Below are 21,802 nucleotides of genomic sequence, written 5' to 3' on the forward strand. Positions count from 1 at the left end.
TAGATTATAACAGTTACTAGGAATTGTGCAGACTAAATATGTTCAAGAAATGTAATTCAAATTGAAATGAGTCAATTTAAAAATATAAAAGCACAGATTATTACAACAAATTACTTAGATGTGAATCATGGCTGCCTCTATTTCACTATGTGACCTTGGTAAGTTATTAAATCTCTAAGTGCCAGTTTTCCACACTGAAAATGGGGAAAATAATAATGCCCACTCTTTATAGGATTAATTAGAACAGTACCTGCATACACAAAGTATTCAGTAATTGTTAACTATTATAATTGGAACCGAACTGTGGATGTCTGTATATCAAGCCAGATTTTTTTTCAGGAAAACTGGCTTGAAGGAATATCCGAGTAATTCAAGTGTCCTAAATCTAATTAAATTGCACAGATACACACACCTCCTCAGTCTCAGTACATCCCAGGCTGTACTTTCCAGAAAGGTAAGTACCATTATAATTACATCTACTTTAAGGCAATGCTTACTGTGTGCATATTCATCTCTCTAACAATTCTTTGAACTGTAGGCTTGAGTTTTGTGGGGTGTTTTTTTGTTTTGTTTTGTTTTTTGTTTTTTTTTCCCTCATTCTGGAGTGAAAGGAATAAAATTCATGACGTGAGATTTTACAAAAGCAGAGTGGAAGAAGCCAAAAGTTATAAATCCTCCATCGTGGTCCTAGTTAAGTACATTGCTGCTAGGCTCTAGACAGAATTACAAGATGTTCACAGTTTTTCTCATTTTCCCTTTCAGATCGCCAAACTTTGGCATCAGAGCAAGGTCCACACTTATCACTGAAAATTTTCCCACCCAGCCCCATTAAAAAAGTTAAAGTGTGAGAGATTTTATTTCAGCACTGACAAGCTAGTTACTACAGGGCCTACAAAGGTAAGTAACAAGTTTCCATTTCAACTTGAGAGACAAATGATGTTAAAATATAAGAAGCAGGATGAGTCAGGTTTGTGATTTTAAATAAAAGGGAGAAGGATTTCAGAATGAGGAATGACAGGTTAGTATGGCTAAAGATTGAAGCGTGATTAGTGGGAACCAAAGTGCATAGCAAAATATCTTGACTAGTCCGTATCCTCCCTGTCTTCTATCATGTAACTAAGGAAGGAGACCACCTGGGATACTATGTTGGTCCAAGTCCAGCTATAAAACAGAAGGGATGGAAAGGAGAGTAATTTGATAAAAGAGCCAGGAAAGGAGAGAATGGAATGAATTGAGTTGATTTCAAGGAAAAGGAGCACAGGACATGTTGAGATTTTTGGTATCAGTGTTAAACTGTGATTGAAGCCACAGAAGTTAGCAGCCCCCATAGAAACAATTGCCTTTTGTAGCTTGAAACTATTAAGCAGACACCTTTTAAACCTTTAGCATTTTATTTTTTCCTGTATTTTATACATTAGAGGAATAGCATAAAGTGTTGCTCTTGCAATCTAGGCCTTTCCTTACTGTAAGAACACCTCCTTGGGTTCCTGTCTCACCCACTTTGATTACCAATGTCATTCTGCCACATATGTTCCATATGTCATACCTGCCCTGCACAATTATGAGACGGAAGGAATTGTTGCATACATAGAATCCTTTTCAAAAGAGGCCATTAGCAAAAATACTGATCTAAAGCTTCAGCTTCTCCCTGGGCCTTGCTCTGGTGCTAAGGTTTAAACTGCCCCTGAAGGAGGAAGAAAATAAACAAATTAAATGCTTAGCTCTATTTAGACAGAAGTAATCAATTATGCAAGATATTCCTTGGTTTTATTTTAACTTAACCTTTGTGAATACTTCACAAAAATACACATACAGAAGTAAATAAAACTATACAGTTGAACTAAATGTCCAGCAGATACAGCAAGTAGTCAGAAGTTCAAAGATGGATAAGTTAGGCAGCTGATGAGGTTTGTCTGCATAATCAAAGGGGTAGGGTAGCACAAATAATGAACAAATAACTTTTAACAAAAACATTCTAGTTAAAAGAAACAGTCTATAAAATGAAGGGGTAACATGCATTGATCAATACAACAACCAATAATATTTACTGAATTCAAACTATTTACTGTTGTAAACATTTAACAAAGCATTATGAGATCTAAATACAGTCTTTGACAATTTCAACAAAATAAGTAGTATGTTTAAAAAATAAAGCTGATGAGCAATAGATCATTCTATATATTTTCTTTCAACAGTTCCAGCAAGAGAAATAGCACAGTATTTTTTAAAAGTATACAGCAAAGATTGTTCCTATTATAATGACAAACTCTGGAAACTGTAAATACAAATAATCATTGAACAGTCAAATGGTCATATTCCTAATCAGGAAGTAGTTACAGTAAGAACAGTCTGCAATCCAGTTATACACAATTGTCAATAAGAGAATGTGTTTGTCAGTTGATTTCATAGTTCTTTCTCTAAGAGACAGCAAGACTTTGGCAACTGGGTGTACTGAAAATATATTTTCAGAGTTCCAAGATACAGTCATAGCATTTTGTTTTGTGAAAGGTGATCTGTACACCAAGGCTCAGAGGTTGTTAAAGATTGATTCCATGTGGAAATAGTGCAAATATCCTGCACAGATAGCTTACAAGGTTGCTGGCATAGTTATGCACCAGCAGAATCTTGGATTTTGTTTGCATAGCTCACACATCATTGGAATGTGGAAAAGTGTGCTATTTTTTGGCAAGAGCAAAGGAGACATTATACTGAAGTGAATTACCACGTTGGGCATGATGAATCCATGCAGAACACTGGGGCGAAGGCTGCTACCTGACATCATTGGTTTTTGTATACTGGTTTTGTTTTTGTTGAAGCAGTTCTGTTATAGCCAGAAGCTTTTTCAATACGTGCTAGACAGAGGAAAAATGGTATGAAAATAAATGAAAGCTCAGTCAGCAATTTCAGGATGGGAACCTGGATTTGAAAAAGCTGTATCAAAGCAAAGGGATGCATAAAATATTAGCACAATTCCACTCAAAACATAAGTTTCTATTATTCAGTCATTGGCTGAGTATTTCTGGTCATAACTAAGAGAATTTTTATACCCTAAAGGGAACAGAAATTCGTTTGTGTTTGGCATGCTCCTATTTTTTAGGCCAGAACTATCACTATCACATTTTGCCAGAAGAAGTTTACCTCTCTTTAAAGGTCTTTTGTTTAATATCTAAGGCAAGTCGTATTATTAGTTTTGAAAGCTGAGGGGTGGGGGGCTGGGAGGAACAGGACTTGAGGATTCTAGAATCTCAGATTGTAGAGAACTCAGTCACCAAATTCAATGCTTTAATCCCTTCTACAAAATCCCTGCCAAATGGTTAGCCAGTACAGTGACAGCATTCACTATCTCCTGAAACTACATTAGAAACTAGTCAAAACTGTCCCCATGGTCACTTCTCAGTGGCCCTTATGTCAGCTGAGGACATTGAAAATGTAACTCATTTTGTTCTGTATCTCCAGTATCTTAATTGACCTAGTGTTAAGTCTCTTTGAATACATCCTAATCTGTATCTCTTTGGTGCAGATGGCAGACAGAAGTCTATCAATCAATGTAGTCTACTGTTTCTCAAAAGTGTAGGCCATGGTTCACTTGCATCAGAATCCCTATAAATTCCTGTAAGAGTTTGCTAGATGTGCAGCTTTCAAGGCCACACTTCAGAATCTCTGGATGTGAATTTGACCAACATCCCAAATAATAATCATTTGTTTCACAATTTGAGAATCACTTTGGCCATGCACTGTATCTGTATGTGACAGAAAAAAGACAGAAACTGAAAGAAAAAAAAAAATACTGACTTACTAGCCATTTTCACATATGTCGCCAAAGTATATTAACAGTTACACAGTTTTCCAGTAGAATTAACATGCAGACTCAAGAGCAAAACCTGATGTTTTTCAGTATTAAATGTACATCATTTTAGTCTGGGCCCGTTATTTCTGTCTGCTGAGATCTTTTGTTAATATGATGCAGAGTCTCAAAAATTTAATGTAACAAGAAAAAATGTTAACCAGAATTCAGCTATTTATTACCTCTCAAAGTGTTATCCTTGAAACATCATTGTTAATGAAGGCTGGCGAAAGCCTACCTGCTGTGCACCACGCTCATTACTGAGCGTTCGAAGTTCATCTGAATGAGCCACACAAATCTCATGCAATGCTGCTAAATCACGGGACAGGTCCGTTCTAGAATGCTCTGCAGTGTCCGGAAGTTCAGGTACATTCTTTAAGGGAATTGTAAAATTGCATTTAGAAATACAAATCTTTTTTCTTTTTTTAATTTTTTGAGACAGTTTCGCTCTTGTTGCCCAGGCTGGAGTGTGATGGCATGATCTCGGCTCACTGCAACCTCCGCCTCCCGGGTTCAAGCGATTCTCCTGCCTCAGCCTCCCAAGTAGCTAGGATTACAGGTGCCTGCCACCATCCCCGGCTAATTTTTTGTTAGAAATACAAATCTTTATAGTCTCGTGTGAAAATATTCTAATTGGGTATATTAGATAATTTTTTTAATTCTCAAATTTCTTAATCAAATTTCTTAAAATTCTGAAGATTCTTATTGAAATATAAAATTCAGCATTAATGATGGTAAAATATAGACTATGTAACCTTCGTATTTACATGAAAGCCAGATTCTCTTTTTTTCCATAGCATGACAGATGTGGTACAATATTATTGCTATTTTAAAAATAGGGTCGGGGGGTGTGGCTTCCTAACAATTAGCTTTATATCTGAAATATAGAACATATGCCAAATAGCATAGGTTAACTGCTACTCTGGATTAAATGCAGCCTATACTTAAAATTCCTAGATGAAATTTCATTATTAAGCTCCTGCAGTTTGTCTAAGTTAATATGCATATAAGTAGGAACTGCACTATGAAAATGCAATGAGAACATGTCAAGTTAGACATTATCTGTGGACTGTGTTCAGAATACGTGCTAATATGTGGGAATAATCAGTGTTAATTATGGTACTTTCAGATAAGGTTCATAAAGTAACTTAGTCACTATAATTAAAGTTTATAGTATAGGTTGAATATCACCCAAAATGCTTGGGACTAGAAGTGTTTCGGATTTTGGAATATATGCAGTATACTTGCCCGTTGAGCATCCCAAATCCAAAAATCCAGAATTGGAAATTTTCCACATAGCATTTCCTGTTGGTGCCCAACAAGTTTTGGATTTTTTAGCATTTCAGATTTCAGACTAGGGATACTCAACCTGTACTTTATTATCAACACTAAATGGCAGTGTTATTTTAAGCCTTGGAATAACATTTAACAAAGGCTTGGATTACCAGTAAAATGGTGACAGTATTTGCTTTACACTGCTAAAAACTGCAAAACAATGTTTTCTTTGGGATAGAGAAACACGGTTATACAGGATATATTCATTCAGTGATTAAAGGATTATAGCGATGAAAGACACCATATTTGCCTTCAGAGAACTGACTCTAGTAGAAAGGACTTTAGAAAAAGTAATCATAGCAACACAGAGTTTATATATCACAGATATGCAGGGGATGCTTAGGAGGTAAAACAAAAGTTACTTTATTCACGTTTGGGGCTCAGCAAAAGCTTCCTGAAGGAGATAATAATTGAAGTGGGTCTTCAAAAATAAATCTGGCTTATACAGATGGTACACAGATGGTAAAGAAATATAATAGTATTATATTTGGATTCTAAGCAGTATGAAATCCTAGATTGTGTGGCATAATTTCTCACACAGTTCCTTAAACATTATAGTAAAAATGTTTTCCAATGATCAACTGTATCCCAGTTCACATATAGAAGCATGATGGACTTTTAGCTTGTCAATTTCACTACATAGAGCTATGCCATAATTTTTCATACACTAACCTAGTGACTCACAGGCATTCCTGATTTGTTTGCCATAAATTGTGGTGTTCTTTTTAACTGAATCTGAATATATTAAGACAGAACATGGACACCTCAATCTCCAATCCTAGCACTCCCTAATGCCATGCCTTATACCTGGCTCTATTCACATGTACATATACCTTGCTGGTTTCCCTATATATGAACTGAATTATTAATACATTTAGTTTAAAACTGACTCAGTACCTGAAAAATCTGTACAATCATGAAAATTTAACTCTTAAAGGCAGGGTCCTAGAAATTACAAAATAACCTCATTCATAATTTTGTAATCACATTTTATTAACAAGGCCCAAATGAGGCATAGATATTCACACTGAATGAAGTGTAACACCAAATCCATGTCTTTTATTCCTAGAAAAGAAGACTTTTCAGTCTATTTACTTATTTAACCTGGTGAGAACTGTGTCATCGTCTTGCTTCAAGCCCCACATAGTAGCAGCAAAGTAAAAAAGCTAAGGAGGCAACAGAATGTCATGGCAGTCAGATGTGATAGCTTTAAAAGGATATGAAAAACAAGACGGACCCTAAAAAATGATGGAAGTAGTCTAAAAGCCACAATAATGTATGCTTTGGTTTAAGAATAAATGGTTTTAATTACAAACAAAAATGCTGTTTTTTGTTTAGGAAGGTAGACAAAAATTTGCAGGCTTTTTGTCTTTTTAGTTTTGGATAGAAAATCTTTCTTTTTTTTTTTTTTTTTTGAGACGGAGTCTCACTCTGTCGTCGGGGCTGGAGTGCAGTGGCCGGATCTCAGCTCACTGCAAGCTCCGCCTCCCGGGTTCACGCCATTCTCCTGCCTCAGCCTCCCGAGTAGCTGGGACTACAGGCGCCCGCCACCTCGCCTGGCTAGTTTTTTTGTATTTTTTAGTAGAGACGGGGTTTCACAGTGTTCGCCAGGATGGTCTCGATCTCCTGACCTCGTGATCCGCCCGTCTCGGCCTCCCAAAGTGCTGGGATTACAGGCTTGAGCCACCGCGCCCGGCCTGATAGAAAATCTTTCTAAAGATGGCTGCTTAAATGGGTTAACTCAGCTATGCCAACTCTTAAGTCTTTAAAAAGTACCTAAAAACTATATACATACCCCAAGTTCATCTAAAAACATGATCATACGATGTTTGTTGCTTTTGATGAATGGATTGACACCTTCCATGTAGGGCTCCTGAAAAATAAAATGCTTCTATTATATGCACCGGAAACAAACCACTGTTTGACCTATTAGGTTGATGCAAAAGTAATTACAGTTAACAGCAAAAACCACAGTTACTTTCACACCAAATTAATATAGCAAAACCCATACATGTAGCAATACTTCTTATAAATTAGGTGTAGCAGCAGCAACACATTCACAAGAATTAATTAAATCATATAATGATAGTATTTTCCTTCTAGTATATAAGCAAATGGCTATACTGAGGAGTATGGGCATTTTTAATGAAAGAAAATTCTGAACCCAAGCACAAATCATAACACACAGACTGGCAGACACAAATTGCTTATATATAAAATCACTCAAACATGGTCCCAAATCATAGGTTCAAATCCAGCAGAGATTACAGGGAATTAAAATACAATATAATGAAGACTGCAATAGGAAAATATCTTATTTGTAACCTGCCTCAAGATTCAGATGAATTCAAAACCTAGGCCATACATGTTAACTGTTCATCATACTAAAATCCTGACTACTTACAACTATACTATAAATAGGGAAAAGGTTAAGATTAACACACTCTTAAAAATCAGTAAGAAACGCAATGAGACAAGGACCTCAATAGGCAATTCCAAAGATAGAGACAATGAAAGTTTCTCTAACAGTAATAAAACAATGAAATACAAAATATTCTGCCTATCAAATTGGCAGAAAAGAAAAAAGTATAGTACCCACTGAGTTTTGGCAAGGCCGTGAGGAGTGAAAAAAGAATCTTAAGTTGCTGACAGGAAATCTTGTAATACATAGCAAAGCCTAAAACATGTATTAGTAATTTTACTCCTAAGTTCAGCTAATAATTGAACAAGTATGAAAGGAAATGTATGTAAGGATATATGTTACAACAATAACAGGGACAAATTGGAAGCCATCTAAATATCCATTATTAAGAATAATGAGTTATCTATTTCCACATATGGCAGGAAGTCTGTCACATATTAGGTGACAAAAGCAGGAGGCATGATATGATCCCAACTGAATATTAGTCATTATCCTTAGATAGTACAGTTACATGTAGGTGTCAAAAAAAAAAAATCTTGAGTTTTAATATTTACAGTGAAGGTTTACTGTGAAATAAATTTTTTAATGAATTTTTGTATTAAAATGTACTCATTTATTGTTTTTATGTTAAAAGTGGGAGAATTTGAGTACACTGGACCTTGAAAAATTTGTTTTCTATAATGGCTGAAGTGGTGTTTTTTAAAATTCCACTATTAAAATGTAAAATTTAAACAAGATGCTTTAAACACAAACATAGCAGCAAAAATAATCTTTCATTGCTAAAAATTTCACTTAAGCCAAATTTTATCGTTTTATCATGTCAAACTTGCAGTCATAAATTACATTTTAAAGTATCAAAATGTTTTTACCTTAGCTCCAAATTCCACAAGATTTGCTAAGTTCTGCACAGATTTAGCCACTAATATTAGTGTTCTTGCAGCAATAGGAGATGGGGAATCTGGAAGAGAATTGGGCACAGCTAATGACACCAACTCCAACAGCACTTTCAGCTAAACCATTATAAATTTAGCACTTTAACATTTCTTTACTGTTAAACTACTACCCATTCTTCCATTCACAACTCAGAATGTTTTTTGAAAAATGTTTTTTGAAAAATTTATGATCTGTATAATTCAAAAGAACTTGAGTTAAAAGAGGAAAACTGAATATGCTTATCAGTGCTTCTAGGCTTGTGAAAAGGGTACTACAAAACGCAGCAGTTTCCAATGGTTGATACTATTTCAGAGGACCTGAAAGCTTTACCTTCATCACTAAAAAAGACTGTCACTCCTCACATGTTTTGTGACAGTTCACAAAGCTAGTTTTGGCCTACTCAGGTTAGCAATCTGAGCAATTCCCTGCTCCCAACATTATCTGCAATCCAAATAATTCACTTAAAGCACAAGAAGCAAGATAAAATCTAGGACCTCTGCTTTATTTTGAGGAGAAAAACATGAAATTTAATAAACTTTTAAAATATTTTAAAGGGAAATCAGGAGGCATTTCCCTGTAGAGCACAGATAAGTAGGATGTAAATGACAAGTATTGGTGTCTATTAAATATAAGCTCTGGAACTTAATTATTTAACAGTAAAATCCCATAGATAATCTACCTGACTGCCTAGTTTTAGATAGTGTTGTCTGAGGCAAACATTCAGATAGATCTCTCCAAAAGAATTTCAAACCCTTAATCTTAATGGATTTGTAGATTTAACTACTTTAGTAGCAATAAAAGATAATTACAGAGACGTGATGGCTATATAAAAGTAAAAATTAAGACATTTCCAAAACATTTTTAATACAATCTTGAGCTTCAGATTATTAAGGTAAAAATTCTAGTTCCTACTGTTTATAATGGTTCATTATTACATTCAGAGTCACAAATATTCCTGTTATCCTTTCTTTGAAAGAAGTGTGTAACACCTGAAAGTCATCTCAAAATGGGTATATGGGTAATAAAACTGGATCAGGTTTACTGAAGTTTAAAATGGCCAGTTTACACTATATAACTGGTGACTTTAAAAATCTCAAGGAACCAGGACTGCTTTCTTCATACGTACTCACAGAATACTATTCCAACTGTAGATATCATTTAATTTATCTTGAAGATCCAGCTAGCAGCAGTCTAGCAATGGGCTAAGCAAATCTCTCCCCAACTTGAAAAAGCCAAGTTGCAGACTACAAGAAGTTATTTATTATGAAGGTTTGAGATACAATAGCATCAGAGAAAAAGGTGGAATGTGTGTAATCATGCCATCTCAGATTAGATATGAGATGGAAGAAAAGAAACAAAAAGAAAAAAAGCCGAAGAAGCACAAGGAAGGAAGGGTGCTTTGGAGTACTTTATATATGCCAAGACTAGAATTGGATAATCAAAAAAAAAAAAAAACTAGATTTAATTTATTTTAAGAGTATTCTTATCTAACAGTGTGAAACTGTTAATTGTAATTTTTTGAATTTTGAAATTGATCAAAAGCTGATTACCTGAGATGATATTGAACATCCGTGGATTCAGGATGGCAGGACAGATGAGTCGAAGAAAAACAAAACCACTGAATGGGAGGGAAATTTTTTTTTTTTTTTTTTTTAGAAAACACATATATAATGTGTTACATTAAAACAATACATATAAAACAGAATTTTTAGTACTCATAGAACCATAAACTTCACTCTAAACCAATAAAAGAAAGCCCAGACACAGAAAGCTTTAAGAAAACAGTAAGCCAAAGCATCATATTTTAAGAATATGTATATCTATCTGCTTCCTGAATGTATTACTCACTTTTCCCAATTTAGAATTTGGATTAACTTTGGGAAAATGTTGTTCATCTGTAGTATTTACTGTCTTGCTTACTATTTATTATTCCAGGCCTAGTAGTCATGTGATACTTAAAGTAGTATCCTCGGGAACCCTAAGAATTTCTGAAATACCACAGGAGTATAAATAAACTTTTTATATTATATAAGCATAATTCTGTACAATTTCAGAATTTCACACATCCTCATTTCTTAATTTATTAAAACAGCCTTAAGTTGGCTGCATTGATTTTGTTGATGATTCATATAAAAATAAGAATCCATTGCACTAGAGAGAAAGTGACTTATTGATAAATGAAAATGTCTATAATGGAACACTGGAAAGGTTTTTTTTTTTCTTCTTTCTTTTCTTTGAGACAGGGTTTTGTTCTGTCACCGAGGCTTGAGTACAGTGGCCCGCAATCACAGCTCACTGCAACCTTGAACCCCTGGGATCAAACAATTCTCTTGCCTCAGGCTCAGAGTAGTTAAGACTACAGGTGCACATCACCATACCTGGCTAATTTTTTTTTTTTTTTATTTTTTATTTTTGTAGAGAACAGAGTCTCAATACGGTGCCCAGGACAATTTCAAATTCCCGGCCTCAAGCAATCCTCCTGTCTTGGTCTAAACGTGTTGAGATTACAGGCTTGAGCCACCATGCCCAGCCTGGAAAACTGTTAAGGCAAGACATTAGGAATTCTAAAGTTTTAAAACGTAGTCAAATAGCAAAAGCAAAAATTATACTAACAGCTGTCATATATTATTTTATCTGCTAATTTTATTTTGGGACAAGTTAAGTGTGAAAATGAAGCTTACATAGATACTCCTATTCTGCCTCCTTTAGTCACTGGTAGGGAGGATATGTTGTCATGTAGATAATTTCTCTCTAATTTCCTTTTAAGAAGAATCCACACTAATAACCTCTTGTCCCATGTAAAGACAAGCATTATTTCTAAAATAATGAATTATGCAATTCCTTCTACAGATTGATAGACATAACTATGTAAAGACAAGCATTATTCCAAAACAAAGAGTTACGCAATTCCTTCTAGACATTAATAGGCACAATCTCTGTTCTCTGTTAGAGTGGGTTACCCAATTTCTCAGCATTTACCTTTGAACATGTACCTGTTTGCTAATTTTTGGACTCTCAGAAAGTAGTTACTTCTCAAACAGCATTTATAGGAATTGTAATATATTGGCTGGGCATGGTGGCTCATGCTTGTAATCCAACACTTTGGGAGGCCAAGGTGGGTATATTACCTGAGGCCAGGAGTTCAAGACCAGCCTGGCCAACATGGTCTAACCCCATCTCTACTAAAAATACAAAAATAGCCAGGTGTGGTGCTGCATGCCTGTAATCCCAGCTACTTGGGTGGGTGAAGCACGAAAATCACTTAAACCTGAGAGGCGGAGGTCTCAATGAGCTGAAATCACACCACTGCACTCCAGCCTGGGCAACAGAGCGATACTCTGTCTCAAAAAAATAACAATTAAGTCTTTAATTTTGGACTTCTCAAATTTAAAGAATCTTGTGTAAACTTTACTTGAAAATATTGTCATAATTATACACAGTAGGTCTGTGAGCCTGAAACATAACCTTGGCAAAAATGCCCTAAAACACCCTCTGGCATCAGTTTAAAATTTCCTGCTGTGTTTGCTTAACAATTATACTTGTTTGAAACTTACAAATTTATAGAACAGTTTTAATTTACATCTCACACATAACTGTGCTGGAATATAATTCCTTTCTATTCCTCCCAATCACCACTAATGCCAAGAAAAACAGAATCTGTAGTTCTTAAATATTATGTCATATCATAACCAAGAGAAATTTTATCTGCCCCCTAAAAAAAGAAATAGACGACCCTTGACAAAATTTAGGTTGGAGGCAGGATTAACACACATTTTCAAAACAAACTGTAATAATGGTGTTAATGGTTGTCTAATTATTTTAAATATAGCATGGCATGACAGTGTATATTCTAAATAACATATTATTAGAAAACTGCTGTATTCCATGATGCTTTTGCATTAAACTTCCATTTGCCTGGAATTAGTTGGGGTATTGGTTGGAGTATGCTTAACAAAAGCAAAAGCCTACAAGTAAGACTTAAGGATATCAGATTGGGTCTTAGAAAGTTACCTTTAGTTGTGCCTTAGCCACCAGCTTTCTATATAACCTTAGTTCAACAACTTAAGCTCTCTAGACAGATCTGCTTCTTCTTTGGAAAGTAAGTTAGAATAATGATAATTAAGTAACCTTATATAAGCTCCCAAATTCCATGATTTGCCAAAGCAGTTCTTCCTACAGAATAATGATAATGAAGTCCCTTTATATAAGCTCCCAAATTCCATGGTTTGCCAAAACAGTTCTTCCTAATTATGGTACAATGAGCAGACTGAAACACAGCTTCAGCACTACATGTTCTGGTTACAGATTAGCTCAGAGCCACAGATTGTAATAAAGCAATTAATATCTAAATCAGTCAATTACTGCTCTTCTCTTTTAGTGCCAATCAATGTGTGTGTGTATGTATGAAGAATATTTATATGAAGTTAGCTACAGATTTTAGTTGTATAACTTTTAACCTCATCCTGTAAGGGTTTAAAAATCCCCAATACTTGACTAGAAATGCATGTTCATGTTTTTAGAAAATGCAAACGGTAGCTAAATCTCATAGTAACTTTAAGTTTAGGAGCCATTTGGACTTAGAAAATATGCAACAGGGCTTTGACATAAAAGCCAAAGAAAAAAAGCATTGAATTGTATATTGTTATTCTTCAATTTTTCACAATTATCCATCTATCAGTTACTCTTCAGTTTTTCACAATTATCCATCTATCAGTTTGTGATTTACCAAATGAATTGATGAGCCTTACCTAACAACTCTTGTTCTCATTGTGGTATTTGTAGGCCACTTATGCTGAACAGATTTCTGTAAACACCCATAAATATATCTCAGTGTCCTGCCAAAATAACACAATCATCTCAACACAGAAAGCAAGTGAAACTACTGATCTCCTAGCAGCCGAAAGCTTAATTTACCCAAATATACCACAGTTTAATAAAACTGGCCTTTTCCCCCAAAAAAGTATTTTGCCACAGGTAATGAGACATTTAGAAGGGGTAAGGAAAACTTCATCGACTAAGTTTATCATCATCAATTTATTCAGTCAACTTCCTGACATTTACTTTAAGATACAGAGAACTAACCAGCTGCAAACTCTGGGGAGAAAGATTTAGACTTAGGTTAACTTCTACCTGAACAAATGAGTTCACCAATACTGAAGGCCTAAAAGCATATTAACAGAGTGATCAATCTATCAAGTATAGACTAAATGGATAGACAAGATATCTTTTACAATCTCAAATCTGAAACTATAAACCTCTATTCACTCCCCAAGCTACTATACAAACCAGACATATTGGCTTGTACAAAAACAATGGGTGGTTTTATTAAGACAGTTATTTTCTTTAAATATAATTCATCTTATAAAGATTAACCATGACTTTTCCAAAGTATAATAATATTAGGACAACAGAAAAGCTTTCACATGTTTTAGGAATAGAAACTTCTCAAGACATAGATACACAATTTCTTGTCAAATGAAAATTTCACCACTTACGGTGGAAGTATTTCTGAAGCCATGAATATTTTCTCCACAAGCTCTGAAAGTATGTTCAATAGGTGTGCTAAATTAGTGTTCACATCTTCATTTTTTTCTAACTTTGATGGACTTAACTAAAAGAAGGAATAAATCAATAGAAATGCATTGTTGGCAATGACATGCAAATGAATCGAGGAAAACAAGTAGTTGTAGTTTTCAAGGTTCTCTATTTTTCAGTATCTCTGTGTGTACTAATCTTTTTTCTTTGTATAAATGGGAGTTTTTAAGTAGTTTGCTCTATGGAACTCTTTCTGGTAGGTTTGTTACCATTTATTCCCAATTACCCAACTGAAAAGCAACCAGTGGTTAGTCAATTCTATTTATTTGAGGGTAAAAAAAGCTGATTAAAAGCCTTTTCTGAATGAGGCTTATTTAATGACTAATAAAAATATCAAATGTCTTAGGCAGAATCACAAACCTTTCTCAGAACTTTTCCTGTAACCCTTCTGATCTAGTGTCAGCAGAGTACATTTATCTATGGAAGTCCGAATTCCGCAGCCTATCTCTAAAGTCCAGAGACTCTCCTACCCACCTGCTGCACTTCTGTGTCATCCTTATGTTAGGCCAACTATGGCATTACTCCAGATTTCCAAAATTAAATCACTAATTTATTCCCTTCAGGTTATTAGTACGAATTGACACCTTCGTGCAGGATTAACATTTGCTAGGTCCCAGTGTCCACTGTCAAAAACAATTCCTTAAACTGATTTTTGTATCAGATCTAAAATATATATTTCTTTGTAGCTGCTTTACCATTAAAATGAGAGAATATATGTGTGAGATTCCCACTTACTGTCTTAATAGTTTATTATGAATTTATATTGAAGCTTTAATAATCCTAAAAAGATGTTTTTTGTTTTAGTCAAGGTTATCTCATAATTCTCCTCTCGCAAAAAAACCTTCAAGGACAAAGCTAGATATAATGAAGTGCTACACAGGTCATATGATAAGTCACTAACAAAACCTTCAATGTGTGTTATGCACGCTTTCTGTAAGTAGTATATAGATTACTAGTGCAGTAGAGGAAATGACGAAAGTATTTTCATGAATTTCTGGTGCAACTTGATGGTTTTTAATCCCAAAATAAAGTACATCTTTTTTAAAAAGTCCATTTTGCAGAACATTTTTATAAATGTATTAGAGACAGGTATAACTGCTATGAGGAATAATTTTAGAAATTTAATATTTTCCTTAAAATGTAATTGGCTACAAATTATTACCTACTAAAACATTAAATTCTTACCTCACAAGACTGCTTGCTTTCCATTATCTTTAAAATAGAGTCTTTCAAAGCATGATGAACAAACTGTGTAGCAGTGGCTTTCATATACTGCTCCATCAAGGTGCTTGCAAGTGTTGTGGCTCGAAATAGGGTAGTGGCTTCATCTACACAAATATTTACATTAGATTATTTGTAAAGGACTGACCTAATGTGACCAAATTGGAAATTTAAGTGAATTCATTTTACCTCAAAAGGAATAACCACTTAAACGTACTTTTTGCATGCAGCATTGAAGCACTAATTACAATGACATCCTATACTTCTACAGACTTAACTCTGTAAGACTTTCATATGTATTACCTCATTAGATCATAAACAGGAGAAGGGATTAACACTGCCATGTTCATATGGAAAAATGAAGTCTCAGAATTGTTATATGTAAGATCAGTTAGACAGCTAGTGACAAAATTAGTACCACAAATCAGCTTTCCTGCCCATTGACCCCATGCTTTGAAACTTTGGGGTTTATTTACAATTAAGGATATAACACAAAATCCCAGTTTAGATTAATTTATTAGCTTAAAACGTGTCTACTGAGTTTCAGTAAAATTTTAATGAAATACAAATGCTACAGAAAAGATAAACTCAGTGTAAAATAAGGACCACCATTTTATCTATTCCTTGACAAATCTGTATTTTGTGATGACAAGGAAATACTTCTAAACTTTACTATTTATTTGGGGAACCTAGAAGCAAGAACTATTACTGAATCAAAGTGCTGGGGGGAGGAGCAGGGCGGTGGGGGGGCTGGTGGATTATTTTGTAAGCCATTAAAAGCACTGTGAGTCCAGCAGCTTGGGAACTCTACCTATCTATAAAAGTTAAAAATAAAATGCAACTGACACCCAGCTTCTGTGAAATGAGTAAGTAAAATTAAACAAGACCTATAATCCCGGCACTTTGGGAGGCCAAGGCAGGCGGATCACCTGAAATCAGGAGTTCAAGACCAGCCTGGCCAACATGGTGAAACCCCGTCTCTACTAAAAAATAAAATAAAAAATTAGCCAGGTGTGGTGGCATGTGCCCATAGTCCCAGCTACTCGGGAGGCTGAGGCAGGAGAATCGCTTGAACCCGAGAGGTGGAGGTTGCAGTGAGCTGAGATTGTGCCACTGCACTACAGCCTGGGCGACTGAGACTCCATCTCAAAATAAATAAATAAATAAATAGAGAATACAATTAAATATGCCAGATAATCAAGCACTATGAGCCATTGATGTAGACACAGATACCACTTTCTTGTGGCTTCTAGTACTTATCTGCCAAACTCTGCATTAGAAATATCAGCTCCCCATAGTAACCAACATAATCAGAACTGATATCCAACTGCAGTTTTTAATGAGGGAAAACAGAATAACTTATTTTGCAACATAATTTAACAATTTAGTATATTCAGAGATAGAGTCCATATACCCTTGATATAAAATCTAAACCCAGTTTCTTCAAGTATCACAGTAACATAGCCATACTATACCTTCCATGCTTATTTCTCTGTCATTTAGTGTACATAACAACAACGATTCAAGCTTTTCGTGAAGAAAAATCCTCAATAGGATGCTGGCCAGTAGTGTTCGGTCTTGTCCACATACATGTGATAAAGCATAGACTACATAAAGTTCCTTTTGCAGTATAAGCTAAAATGACATTTTAAAAGACTGTTTAAAGTACACAGCATTAAGCATGCACCATGAGACTAACAAGAAATATGTTCTTTCACAAGTTCTTATATTTAAAATGATGTCCCATTGAATAAATTTATTTAAAATAGAACGAATTCGTAATCTACCTATTTCTACCAAAATCACACTATAAAACAAGGTTTTAAATCTTCTCTGGTGTCAATATGCTACTAAGCTATGAATTACTATGTTTAGCTTAATGGATTTTTTTATTAAATGTTAAATGTTTCTGTTAATTCCAACAAAAACAAGACTGATAAATAACTTAATACCTCTTTAAATTCACTGTACTCTTCTTCTGGCATGATTTTTTCCATAGAGTATCGTGCTCGAACACGCAGGGACCCTGGTTCAATACCTTTTAATGGTATATGGGAGCTAAGCAGAAACCATTCATCTGTGGCATGCCCTTTCTGTAATCGGCTCAACTGGCAGCGCATAAATACTTGGGAAGAAAAACAAGCAATTATTGTCTAAAAGGATAACATGATAATTAGTCATGCAAGTAAATTTTTCTGGTGTTCAGTCTTCTCTATGGTGTTAAATGCTTTTCATTAAAGGAGTTTCCAATAACATCACAAATTCAATATTTAATTGCTTCATTCATTTACTGAATGTCTACTGTGCACTAAACTCTGATAGGTAGGGAGTATAGAGATGATTGAGATGTGGTTCTTTGAGTTGCATAGAGGTCAATTTAGTCAAGAAGGCAAGAAATCAATTATGTTTCAGCATTAGGTGCTGTTAACAGTGGTGAATGCTATTCGAGTACAGATAAATAATACATAATTCAGCCCGTGGAGGTGAAAACTCCACTTTAAACAGGTAACCCTTGAGCTGACAAGATCTGTAGCTAAGAAGAAAAGTAGTGAAAAAAGAAAAGAGAGCACTTCAAATATAAGGTATGGCCTTCCTTCTGTGTCATTACTGTGGGGTTTGGATTTTATCGTAAAAGTAATGGAAAACTAAAATTACTACAAAAAATTACAGAGTAAACATTTTATAGAGGAATATTCAGGCTCTGATCTGTCTGTTAATACATACCACTTCCTTCCCTAAGCCTGAGTGTTAAGAAGGTATTAACCTAATTCACCCTGATGTGAATTGGTAAATCCCACTGTCAACTGCTTTAGCAGCAGGATGGAAGGCATTGTGCTGCTGAGGACAGGAACTGGGAGCCTTTGACTACCAGAAGTGAATAAATGACATATTCAAGTTTAAGGGAAATTTTTAAATAGAATACTTTTTTACTAATATGCTAGTGTAATCCCAGCACTTTGGGAGGCTGAGACAGGCAGATCACCTGAGCTCAGGAGTTCGAGACCAGCCTGGCCAACATAGTGAAACCCTGTCTCTACTAAAAAAAAGTACAAAACTTAGCCAGGCATGGTGGTGGGCGCCTGTAGTCCCAGATACTCAGGAGGCTGAGGCAGGAGAATCGCTTGAACCTGCGAGGTGGAGGTTGCAGTGAGCCAAGATCACACCACTGCACTCCAGCCTGAGCAACAAGAGCAAGACTCCATCTCAAAAGAAAAAAATGGAAAAACCTAAAAAGTAGAAAGAAGGGATGAGGGCAAGCCCTACAAAAAGACCACTGTAATCATTTTCTTATTCTTCCTATTCATTAGAGAAAGGAGGGTGGCTAGATACTTTAATCTTAATTGCTTAACAGTATGTACAGTTGAACCGTGTTGGTCTTTTTCTTTCTTAGGTATACTCTTTCTTGATAATCAATACTTTAAGATAATCAATACAATAATCAATACAATAATACAGAAAGAAACTATCTCAAATTATACTACGTGCATTTCTGATTTTTTTTAAATTTCTATTTTAAGACTATTTCATTGTGAATTTTAAAAGTATATAAAACATGCTTTCTCTATTTTAGAAAGTTTCTGTATCAACTTACAGATATCAGGATCTTTGCTTTTCTTTGTTTTATTACTAAGAGTTATTTCAAATCTATTGATGTCAGGAGGAAGATCACTAAAGGAGCAAGGAGAAAAAGAATTAACAAAATGATTTGGCATCAAACTACCTTATTTCTTTAGTTCTAGTATCAAATAAACCCCCATTTCTGCAAAAAAAAAAAAAAAAGCGAGTGTGCTAGACCTAAAACCAGATTCACAACGTATTTTATTATTTGGTATACAGAAGACACGCAAATTACACACTTTTCCTACCATCTTTAACCTCCTAAACTAATAATTCATTCAAATAAGTACTGGAAACCTTAGTAAACATTTTGTATGTGTGGGTTAGTAAAGTTTTTTGACTTGCTAATAATTCATGTTAATAACTAAGTGGAAAAACCAAGGGCATAGCACTTCACAAATAAAGGTAAACAAATACAACAGAAAAAATATATATATATAGCTATTAGGACACCTGGATATGGTACCTTGTTCTGATGGTTTAGAGACCAAAAAAATAGAAAGAAACGCAATATGGTAAAAGAAAATGATTAATGTAATGATAAAATAAGACTTACTCAAAGACAAACTCTTCTGACCACACTGGGTTTTGCCCTTCCCTTGCATGAGTTTTTGCTACTTGGACACTATTCAGGTAGATGTTACAATATGGATTAGTAAAATGTTTTACTGGGAGTTTATGGGCTTCTTCAATATGTAAAACAAGGCTGCTGACCTTAAAAAAAAAAAAAAAAAAAAAAAATTATTACCCCAGGTTTCTAGAATTGCACATTTCAAAAGCAATTACTCTAAGATACAAAGCCAAAAATAATGACTTATTTTCCCCTTTTTAAGAAAATATGAGCTTTGGTTATATTTTTCCTTTATATATGACATACTTAAAACATTCAAACATTTAAAATAATTCTTCCCACCTAAAAAGATAAAACAATGCAATTTTATTTTACAAGTTATTTCTCCCACTATATATATCTTGGAGAAATAATGAAATGCATCTTTTCTACCATAAAACAATGATAAAGAGAAAATGAAGTTAAGAAGAAAATTCTTTACTAATGTAAGTAAACAACTGTCACTACTCAAATCGAAATCCCGTATGTTATATAATATTTATCTGGAAGATTCTATTTCTATAGAAGAGTTCCACAGCTAAACATTTTTAGAACACTGACCTTACCTTCTTATTTTACAGGAAAGGATACAAACCTAAAGAAACTAAGTTATTTGTCAGTTTGGATGCCAAAACTTAGATCATCTACCTTCTAGTATCAGGTCCTCTTTCTCTCTTGCCATATGCTACTTGTGTGGCCTTGGACAAATCTGTCCCTCTAAGCCTCATCTTTCTAATATGTAAGTATAAAGTCTACACTACAGGTTGTAATAAGGATTACAAACTAGTTATCCCTCAGTATCTGTGGGGGACTGATTTCAAGACCCTCCACCTCTCTCTCCTGGCAGATAACAAAGCCCAAGATGCTCAAGTTCCATATAGAAAATGATGTAGTATCTGCATAAAATCTATGCATGCCCTCCTGTATGCTGTAAATCATCTCTAGATTACTTGTAATACCTAATACAATGTGAATGCTATGTACATAGTTGTTACACTGTATCTTTTTATTGTATTTTTTCTGAATATTTTTGACCCATGGTTGGTAGATTACAGTGATGCAGAACCCATGAATAGAAAGGGCCAACTGTATACGTAAATCACGAAATCTCACTGCCCACTGATACATAAAAAGTGTTTGAGATGTTAGCTATGATTATGTTAAACCTGCAAATGTCAGTTTAATGGCTCAGGTTTCATACAAAATACAACTTGCTCTTATTTGCACAAATCCAATCTGATTTTTGATAGCTTACAAAATGTTACAATGTTATGAAGACATGGCGATTGTGTGTCTACTTAAATTTCCCTGGCGAAGAGCCAGACTTTGTGTTACAGGGACTATTTAGTCACCTAAATGTCAACCATTATCCACTCCCAGTAGAACAGTATGTTAATCACTCAGCTTATCAGATATTCACATGAAGAGAACAGGAGACACTTTGGTCAGTAAATATTGTACTCAACTTTCTTTAAAACCTCGAGAATATCAAAATTTGCCTAACTTCTTCCAATTATATAGGGATTACTATAAAGAAAAAAGCCAAGAAATGGAGGTTATAAAGTTACCCTTGTAAAGGCAAAAAAGAGAAAGCCTAGCTTAACTCTCCACAAATCAAAGTATAGGGCATGTTACAGTTTCAAATAAGATTAAATATTTCCTAAGAGTTAAGCAGTAGGTTTTAAAAGCTGTTCTTCAAAATGAAAATCCCAAAAAAGTTTATTGGGATTTGTGCTATAAATCTGATGATCTTTTCAATGTTCTACTTTTTTGAAAAAAGCCAAAATAATTTTTTAAAGGAAAATTAAGTGCCCAACAGAACAGTTTCTGCTGTGTTGGTTTAGTATTGTTATTTAAAGTGGAAGAATAATCCTTTCTTATGTTTTTAACAGTTGGCATTTTGGACTAAGAAAGAACATTCTCTTTCATAAAGAAGTAACGTTTTCCTGCTACTAAAGCAAGTGGCAACATGGCTTAACCCCTCCTAAGATATGATGTCCAAAACAGTTCAGATAAAAATAAAATAAAAAGAGCGAAGCGTTAGAGCAAACTGTGACAATTAAAAATCAAAGAAAATTAAGCTTCACCTGACGAAGGCGTTTATTGGATGTGCCTGGACTACTTTTCCGTAAATTGCAAAATGCTTGCAGACCTTTCATCCAATCCTACAAAAAAAAAAAAGCATTTCAAAGAAATATACACTAGTTTATTTGGTTTCCAAATC

General features: G+C 34.6%; 1 protein-coding gene across 3 annotated transcripts in view; it reads right to left on the bottom strand.

The window, feature by feature from the left end:
- Positions 1 to 593: 593 nt before the first annotated feature.
- RASA1 (RAS p21 protein activator 1) overlaps positions 594 to 21,802 on the bottom strand; it is a 125,576-nt gene continuing 104,367 nt past the window's right edge. Inside the window, exons 13-25 of one of the 3 annotated variants that reach the window (XM_033179197.1) lie at positions 21,666 to 21,743; positions 19,525 to 19,682; positions 18,943 to 19,019; positions 17,303 to 17,475; positions 16,826 to 16,985; positions 15,315 to 15,457; positions 14,030 to 14,145; positions 13,283 to 13,369; positions 10,085 to 10,152; positions 8,471 to 8,559; positions 6,975 to 7,052; positions 4,083 to 4,217; positions 594 to 2,852 (exon numbers count right to left, since the gene is read on the bottom strand). In XM_033179197.1, the coding sequence (XP_033035088.1) occupies positions 2,769 to 2,852; positions 4,083 to 4,217; positions 6,975 to 7,052; positions 8,471 to 8,559; positions 10,085 to 10,152; positions 13,283 to 13,369; positions 14,030 to 14,145; positions 15,315 to 15,457; positions 16,826 to 16,985; positions 17,303 to 17,475; positions 18,943 to 19,019; positions 19,525 to 19,682; positions 21,666 to 21,743 (1,446 nt within the window). In that variant the 3' untranslated portion in view covers positions 594 to 2,768. Of the gene's footprint in view, positions 2,853 to 4,082; positions 4,218 to 6,974; positions 7,053 to 8,470; positions 8,560 to 8,594; positions 9,974 to 10,007; positions 10,153 to 13,282; positions 13,370 to 14,029; positions 14,146 to 15,314; positions 15,458 to 16,825; positions 16,986 to 17,302; positions 17,476 to 18,942; positions 19,020 to 19,524; positions 19,683 to 21,665; positions 21,744 to 21,802 lie in introns of those variants that run through there. The other 2 variants (XM_033179198.1, XM_033179199.1) reach the window with 2 other exon arrangements.

The sequence above is a fragment of the Trachypithecus francoisi genome, unplaced genomic scaffold, assembly GCF_009764315.1.
Source record: "Trachypithecus francoisi isolate TF-2019V2 unplaced genomic scaffold, Tfra_2.0 Lachesis_group2, whole genome shotgun sequence".
NCBI lineage: Eukaryota > Metazoa > Chordata > Mammalia > Primates > Cercopithecidae > Trachypithecus > Trachypithecus francoisi.